The sequence below is a fragment of the Amaranthus tricolor genome, chromosome 7 (genome assembly GCF_026212465.1).
Source record: "Amaranthus tricolor cultivar Red isolate AtriRed21 chromosome 7, ASM2621246v1, whole genome shotgun sequence".
In the NCBI taxonomy this organism is placed as follows: Eukaryota; Viridiplantae; Streptophyta; class Magnoliopsida; order Caryophyllales; family Amaranthaceae; genus Amaranthus; species Amaranthus tricolor.
This window is the reverse complement of record NC_080053.1, coordinates 15968504-15977069: the sequence shown is the minus strand read 5'-3', so window position 1 is coordinate 15977069 and position 8566 is coordinate 15968504. Positions and strand designations below refer to the sequence as shown.

Below are 8566 nucleotides of genomic sequence, written 5' to 3'. Positions count from 1 at the left end.
GTTATTAAAGCAGGACCGGACCGGGTTTCTGGAAGACCGGACCGGGTCCGTATGTTGAGAGTTTCCAGAAAGCAGAAATCGCAGGACCTGACCGGGTTTAGGCAAGACCGGACCGGGTCCGTAAGCTGAAAGGAAATCTGATGATTTGGTATGTTTAGTGGTGATAGCCGAATGAATTTGGTGATATACAAAATATAATCATGATTGGAAAGTACATGTTAATGAGAATTAATTACTGATAGGAATTAATAATTGCATCCAATTCTCAGTATAAAAGAAGTTGGATTAAGCTTCTTCTCTATTGGATCGTTAACTCAATTGATTGAGTTGAATATGAATCCTGATCTTGCAATGAAAAATCTAATAACTTTCAGCCCTAATAATGTTATTATGAATATAAAGAATAATAGCTGAACTTTAATAAAGTTTTAATGTATATTAAAAATGCAATAATACCCCAAGACGGTTATTTCACTTCGTTAGCTTGTGATGCAAGAAGATTTCAAAGGACGATCCAAATATTAACTTGGACTTTTTTTTTTTTTTTTTTATTTTTTTTTATAAATCCAACCAGCAAAAGATATAGCAAATACTCCCAAACATTACTCCATTACAGTTCCTGACTTATACCCACCGAAAAAAAAAATGATGAGATAGTTATACGCCATAAAATTGGGTATGTGCGGAGTTGTTCGGAAAAGGCGGCAGTGAGGTTTCGTGCTAGCATGTCCAGATCACGGCGAGTCACGGCTTGATTGTTAGCGTGACCCGCTGAAGTGTCTGTATCTGTGCTATGCACGGTAGCGGTTTGTGTTGGATTTCTTTTGGAAGCCATGACTTTTCGTTCAGTCCCCACAGACGGCGCCAAACTGTTTCGGTAATGAAACGATGAATTGTAAAAGACATTTAAATACCTGGATAAAAGGTGTGGTCGGGGATAACTGTCAGTATGCTGAAAATGCTTATGATCCTTCCGTTGATGAGACCTCAAATCCTGCAATACAACGTTAGCCTTGTCCGGGGGTGATTTCCCGGAAAACCCCTCCCACGCTCAAGTCAGATCGGGAGATAGAAAGTAATGAATATATGATAATGAATGAATACAAGATTAACGGATTGTAGGATGAGTTTAGATCAATTGAAGGAATATTTGGTTCAGTATAGATTGTACATAGGAGGGTGAATATTTATTGTGGTGTAACGATAGCAATATAAAAGCTTAGTCCCGTGCAAATGATGTACGCGACATGTATTTATCATGGTAGAATGGAGGTTAAATGATGAATAAATGTGGGAATCATGGGGATGATGGGTGAGTGGTAGATTATGGTGAGTAATGGGTAGTTATTTTAAGAAGTTATTGGACCGAGTTGGGTGGTTAGGGTTTAACTAAATAAATTACGGGTTTATTTATTTGACCCATAACAATACCATTTCTTATTTAGTAAGACTTTAGTGGGTTAGCATAGTCAGGTAAATATTTGACGGGATACACTAAATGCACTGCTAATAGTCAGGTAAATATTCGTCAAGATTAATTGAAAGTGAGATTATAACACAAAAATTGATTAAAGGTCATTAATCTCATAATTTTTTCAATTATTTTCTTAAACCCACGTCAACATAGGAAAAGTCTACCTAAAATAATGAGATTATTAAAAATTAAGATTTTGAAATTGTTAAACCCAAAAGGAAGAATTGCAGGGGAAAACAACGAGAAGATTCATCGTTGTTGGAGTTAACATTACCCACAGTTGAAGATGAAAGCATCTAACTAATTTAAAATTCACGATTCATTGTCGGGTTAAATTAATTGCGAATTTAACTATCCTTTTTTGCATTAATTTTCTAGGGTTCATCCTTTTTCTACATCCTTTGTCAGAAATATGTTAGAGAAGATAGGATTACCGCCAAAACCCTCATTACGGGGTAATACTTGGGTTCTTGATGCTTCCCACTGTAAATCTTGTTCTTCTCAGTTCACCTTTATCAATCGTAAGGTACTTTCTTTTTTTTAATACTTAATTCTCCTATTTTGGTATTTTGAATTGTCGAAGTGTTTGTTTGAAATTTAATTATTTTTCATTTGGGTATTTTCCAAATCAGCATTTTCTTGTTAAAATTGATGAAAATGGTAATTGTTCAGGTGATTAGGATAGGTGTTTTTGATGAGGGTAGTTCCCAAATTAAGATTTTTACTGTTCGATTTAATGAAAATGGTAATTACGCAGGTGATCATTATAGATTTTATGATGAGGGTAGTTATCAAATTATGATTGTTTCATGTTCTATTTGATGAAAGTGGTGAAATTATGTTCTTTAACTGTTATGATCATTTGGTTAGTTCTAATTGCTATGCTGAACACTTGTTATTTGTGTTGATATGGTATTTAAAACAACCTTTTTCAGTATCAACTTAGTTTTTGTTGTGACAAGTCCCAAATCTCACAATGATGGAGGTGAGTTAGATCACCTCGTTGCTTACTCAATGGCTTGCACGATTGAGAACAGTGATGAGTGTGAAATGAAGTATAGAATGATACGCTTTGGATCATATGATGAAGTGATCAAAGTGGGTGATTTCTTGTGCCATGATGAAGGTAAGAGAGTGCAAGAGGAAGGATTCAAAGTATGCCTTGTTCGAGGCTAGACACAAAGAGCAAGCTGCTTGCTCGAGGCATCGAACAAAGGAAGTCAGTAGTTGCCCCTGAAGGCCGCTTGTTCGACCACAGAACTGCCTCGTCAAGCGATATGTGTAGGTCTATTCTGACGTTTTGTGTTTGCGGGTATTTAAGGCTTGCGCTTTTATGCCATTTGTCTTAGGGTTTTCTATTATGTTAGAGGCTACATAAGGGAGCCTTAGAACATCATTAGAGAGCATTGTGAGAGACTAATACTAAACAGGCAACTAGAGTTCATCCATTAGAGTTCCCTCTTCATTGTATTAGGTTGTTTGAGTGAGACCACCATTAAAAGTTAGGTCTTTGGTTTGAGAGGTTGTTCTTAAAGTTTGTGTGTGACTTCTTATTGATGTATGTGACTTCTCATTGATGTATGTTGATATATAAATGAAAGTAATCATTGTTTGAGGGGGAGGTATCTATAAATACCTCATAAAGATTGTGTCTTTGTTCATTGTTGCTCTTGCTCTGTTTTTGTTGTTTTTTTGTGCAATTGTTTGTGCTTGTTCTTCACCAAACATCATAGGTCATTCACAACAATTGGTATCAGAGCTTTAGGTTAGATTCTTGAGTTGTTTTGTGGATGAAAGTTTGGAATTTGGTGAAAAAGCAAGATGGGTAATGGTGTAGAGTTTCAAATTCCATTGTTTGATGGAAGAATGAATTTTTCGGTGTGGAGAAGCGCCGTTGAAGACTTGTTGGTGTAACAAGGGATTGATAATGCACTTGAGAGAAGCAAGCCAACATCAATGGATGAAGGAAAGTGGGTGGCCATGAAGAAGAAGGCAGTGAGCACCATTAGACTTGCCAGTGCACCTGAAATCAAGTAAAATTACTTGAAAGAGACCAAGCCTAGAGTGTTGTTGGAGAAACTTCAAGCGGTGTATGCTTCGAATTCTCTCACGAACAAACTTTGCTTGAGATGGGCGTTGTATCAACTCATGAAGGAGGATGATACAAGTATGCAAGACCATATCAACGCATTCAACCAATTGGTGTGCCAATTGTTGAATAACGATGAGAAGCTTTTCGATGAAGAGAAAGCCCTACTACTCTTGGCTTCACTTCCTAAGAGCTATAAGAATATATTTCAAACTTTGCCTTGTGAGGGAATCTATCACATTTGATCAAGCATTGGTGATGTTGAGGAAGAACGATAGGTTCATGGAGAGGCATGATGGGGAAGATAAGAAGGGGAGTAATAAGGCACTATTTGGTGAGAGTTTTAGAGGGAGAGCAAAAGAGAAGGGTTATCAAGCTAGGGGGATCTCAAGGGAGAAATGACTATAGTAACAAGGAGTGTTACTATTGTAAGAAGAAGGGGCACATTTAAATGATGTGCAAGGAAGGAAGACCTCGAAAAGATGAAAGACTTGAGGATTGGGAAAAGAAATGGTGAAAGTAGCGGAGATGCTGCTCTAGGCTTTGTGGATGATGATGACTATGATGGTGCGCCTTGTTCGAGGCAAGACACAAAAAGAGCAAGTTGCTTGCTCGAGGCATCGAACAAAGGAAGTTAGTAGCTGCCGCTGAAGGCCGCTCGTTCGAGCTCAGAAATGCCTCATTCGAGTGGAATGTGCAGGTCCATTTTGATGTTTTGTGTTTGCGGGTATTTTAGGTGTGGGCTTTTAAGCCATTTGTCTTAGGGTTTTCTATTATGCTAGAGGCTATATAAGGGAGTCTTAGAACATCATTAGAGAGCATTGTGAGAGACTAATACAAGAGAGGCAACTAGGGTTCGTACATTAGAGTTTCCTCTTCTTTGTATTAGCTTGTTGACCACCATTAAAGGTGAGGTCTTTGCTTTGGGAGGTTATTCTTAAAGCTTGTGTGTGGCTTCTCATTGATGTATGTTGATATATTAATGAAAGTAATTGTTTGAGGGGGAGGTATCCATAGGCACCTCATGAAGATGGTGTCTTTGTTCATGGTTGTTCTTGGTCTGTTTTTGTGGTTTATTTTTGCAATTGTTTGGGCTTGTTCTTCACCAAACATCATGGCCCATTCACAACAATTTTATATAAGATCATTGTTTGTCATTAATTGTTCATCTCTCTAGAGAAGGGATTTATGGATTTTTGTTTCTCTTTTTCAGCATCATTGTCGAAGGTGTGGAGATCTTTTTTGCAATAATTGTACAAAGAACAGAATGTATTTGCGAGGTCAGGGCGATTCCCCAGTTCGTATATGTGAAGCTTGTAAGAAACTAGAAGAGGCTACTCGGCTTGAGCAACGATATGGACATAAAAATCGTGCTGGAAAAGGTACAGACTCTTGTTTTACATGCTTATTGCTTCTTTCAGATGGATGATTAGGTTGAGTTCTCTTTTTACTGATTTACTTTGGCTTTTTTTTTTTTAAAAATTTTTTTTATTTGAATTCCTGTGTTGATGCTCTTGCATATAATGGCAGACTCAAGGTTTATATTCTTTTGTTCGTGTATAAGGTGACGATGGGGGAAGTGGCAACAGTTAGATGTTAGTAGACTTACCATCTTGAAGGAGATAGGGTTCTTTAACCATAGATCATATCATAGTGTACCTTACTAATATTATCCAAATGCTTTCGTACTCCTACGAAGGAGGCAAGGATGAAGTAACTAGGGACATAATATAAGTTAAAACATGATATAGTGAGACATTTGGTTAGTCCATACTCCATAGTCCATTGTTATCTATGTTTCAAAATACACCCATATAAGGTTACCTATAGTCATTGGTTGGAGTTTGCAATGATCGGAGAATTAATGACTGGAAAACATATGTGCCAGGACTCTTTTCTTTTGGATTCTTGCCTTTCATGAAATTATATACTTTTAAAATTTGCATCTTTATCTAATATTGATTGGTTTTGAGTTCTGATCAGGGTCCTCAAACGCGGCATCCAGGAGTGTGGATGAAGTTTTAAATGATATCCTGGTGAATGATGTTAGAGAATCGGATCATATGGGACCTGGTAAAGAAATTTCTACCCAAAATGAGGATGTAGACATGGTTGGCAATGCATCTGATGGAAATAATAGTGAGTTGGATTCTCCCACTCCAGCAAAACTACGCCAACAAGCTTTGGATGAGAAGAACAAATATAAAATACTTAAGGGAGAAGGGAAATCTGCTGAAGCTCTAAAAGCCTTTAAAATATCTCGGGAACTTGAGCGGCAAGCAGCTGCTCTGGAACTCCAATTACGGAAGAATAGGAAAAAGGCTCTGACTGCTAACAGCTCTGCTGAGACACTGAAAGACATGTCTTCTGAATTAGGAACTAAAGACAAGTCTTCAAAGGTGACAGAAAAGGAAGATCTCACAGCGGAACTCAAAGAACTTGGATGGTCTGATGTCGATATTCACGACACGAGTAAAAAACCAGCTCCAACAAGCCTAGAAGGTGAACTTCTCAGTCTACTCCAGGATTCTGGTGAAAGTAGTCACCGTAAAGTGTCTTCAGGTATTGACAAAACTGAAGTTATTTCCCTGAAGAAAAAGGCTCTTATGCTTAAGCGTGAGGGGAAACTTGCTGAAGCCAAGGAAGAACTAAAGAAAGCAAAAATTTTAGAGAAGCAACTTGAGGAACAAGAACTTTTGGCTGATGCTGAGGGCTCTGATGATGAGCTATCTGCTTTGATATGTTGTTTAGATAATGACGAGAAAAATAATTTTTCTGCTGAGTTTAATTTGGATTCTGCGTTTGACTTGGACAATTTCTCTGCCTTTGGTGGTGATCTTGGTGTTGATGGGAATTTTGATGCGACTGAAGATGATCTGCATGACCCGGAAATGGCTGCTGCCTTGCAGTCTCTAGGTTGGACTGAGGAGCCTGATCATACTGATCATCTTCTAACTCGGTTCTCTCCTGTTAATAGACAGGCACTTTCAGATGAGATCTTCAAGTTGAAGAAAGAAGCTGTAAATCAGAAAAGATCTGGGAATACAGAAGAGGCAATGACACTGCTTAAGAGGGCGAAAGCGCTTGAAAAGGACCTTGAAAAGATTGATGAAACGGATCCTGAATCTAGTGGATTGCGTTTTAAAACTTCTGACGTAATCCACAATTTTGAAACAAAAAAACCAGTGAAGAGTAGATATATGATTCAGAAAGATCTTCTTGCACTGAAAAAGAAAGCCCTTGCTTTACGAAGGGAAGGGAAACTTGAAGAAGCTGATAACGAACTCAAGAAAGGAAAAGCCCTTGAGCAGCAGCTTGAGGAGATGGACAATCCTACTGGAGTTATGGACACTCCTTTGGATGGAGTATCAGAACCGGTAGTTGAGCCGCTTGATTTGTCTTCTATTCTTGCTCTCGAGGATGGACAAGGGGATGTTACAGATCAAGATCTGCATGATCCGGCATATCTTTCACTCCTCAAAAACTTGGGCTGGCAGGATGAAGATGACGCTAGTGCCACACATTCAGCTGAAGTGCCCAACAAAAACACTTCTACTAAAGTTGTGAAACGAAGAAGTAAAGCCGAGATTCAGAGAGAACTGTTAGGTTTGAAGAGGAAGGCTTTGGCTCTTAGACGTCAAGGACAGGAGGCTGACGCTGATGAAGTGCTTCAAAATGCGAAGATATTAGAGCAAGATTTGGCAGAACTAGAAGCACCAAAGGTAGAGATAGTCGATACTATCTCTGAGCCAAAGGTTGAAAACGAAGCTGCAAAACCAGGAAATCCACTTGAAAATACTGAGCTTATTGAAAGAGGAACTCATCAAACACCTCTCAAGAGACCAGCTGAAGTCAATGATGCCTCAGAGAAACGTCAAGTAGTGCAGGAAGCTATTCCTAGAGCTAACCTCTCCCCAGGTGTTTCTTCGGATAACCAAAAAGATCCAATCCGACAGGAGATTCTTTCTCATAAAAGGAAAGCTCTTGCATTGAAGAAAGAAGGTAAATTGGCGGAAGCCAAAGAGGAGCTTAGAAAAGCAAAGCTGTTGGAAAAAAATTTGGAGGACCCAACTGGTCCTGTGCCCATGGAAGCCTCAACTACCATTGGGTCTTCTTCTACCAGAGAAGTGCATAGCCCATCCACGACTTCCACCCCACACAAAGAGCTGGCTTCCCAGGCGAGCCCCCCGAAACCAATGTCCAGCGGTGAACGTTTAAAATTGCAGCGAGCGTGCCTCAATCACAAACGGAATGCTATGAAGCTACGTAGAGAAGGTAAGGTAGAAGAAGCAGATGCTGAACTTGAATTAGCCAAGAAACTTGAAGCACAACTTGAGGAAGTTAGTCCTCCAAACCCAGCTGGTCCTTCATCAAGTTACACAGGACATGCTGATGAGGCAATTGTCGAGGATCTCTTTGACCCTCAGCTCTTATCGGCCCTCAAGGCGATTGGTTTGCAAGATGATATTATCTCACACATCCCAGCAAAGGCAGAGCAACGAACATCAGTCTCAACTAAGAATGAGAGTTCCATTGAAGAGAGAACTCAGCTAGAAGCTCAAATTAAAGCTGAAAAAATGAAGGCCCTGACTCTGAAACGCTCCGGAAAGCAAGCAGAGGCGTTGGATGCTCTTCGTCGAGCCAAACAAATGGAAATGAAGCTTACCTCGCTACCTCAATAATAAAGATTGATTTTTATGCGGTGTTTCACTATATTATTGAGGATAAATGGAAGAAATTTTTTGGTATTTTTACATAAACATGCCAATTCTCCTCTAAGTGGATGAAAAAACACGTAAGGATAATATTTTTATTGGATCATGTGTAATTTAGATGTTTATATGATATTTATAACTCATTGGATGTATATTATGTATTCTCTAATACAGTGCAAGATTGTTTTTGTGACTATTCTGTATTATTTCTTCCAACTTGAGTTGAAGCTGTCAATGATATATGGTGATGCTGGATGACAAACATTTATCTTGGAATGTTCACTGAAA

General features: G+C 38.8%; 1 protein-coding gene across 2 annotated transcripts; it reads left to right on the top strand.

Moving 5' to 3' along the window:
- The first annotated feature begins 1631 nt into the window (after window positions 1–1631).
- On the top strand, window positions 1632–8566 carry LOC130817817 (uncharacterized). Of its 2 annotated transcripts, none has more exons than XM_057683730.1 (3): window positions 1632–2000; window positions 4777–4945; window positions 5547–8566. In XM_057683730.1, the coding sequence occupies exons 1-3, from the start codon at window positions 1887–1889 to the stop codon at window positions 8243–8245; spliced, it is 2982 nt and encodes a 993-aa protein (XP_057539713.1). In that variant the 5' UTR covers window positions 1632–1886; the 3' UTR covers window positions 8246–8566. The 2 variants fall into 2 exon arrangements, with proteins under 2 accessions (XP_057539713.1, XP_057539714.1); XM_057683731.1 differs by having other exon boundaries at window positions 1640–1995.

Bases quoted from the DNA above. Each gene is read 5' to 3' on its own strand.
- LOC130817817 (XM_057683730.1), top strand. From the start codon at position 1,887: ATGTTAGAGAAGATAGGATTACCGCCAAAACCCTCATTACGGGGTAAT. The intron at 2,001-4,776 runs GTACTTTCTTTT...TCTCTTTTTCAG, and splicing joins TCACCTTTATCAATCGTAAG to CATCATTGTCGAAGGTGTGG. The intron at 4,946-5,546 runs GTACAGACTCTT...AGTTCTGATCAG, and splicing joins TAAAAATCGTGCTGGAAAAG to GGTCCTCAAACGCGGCATCC.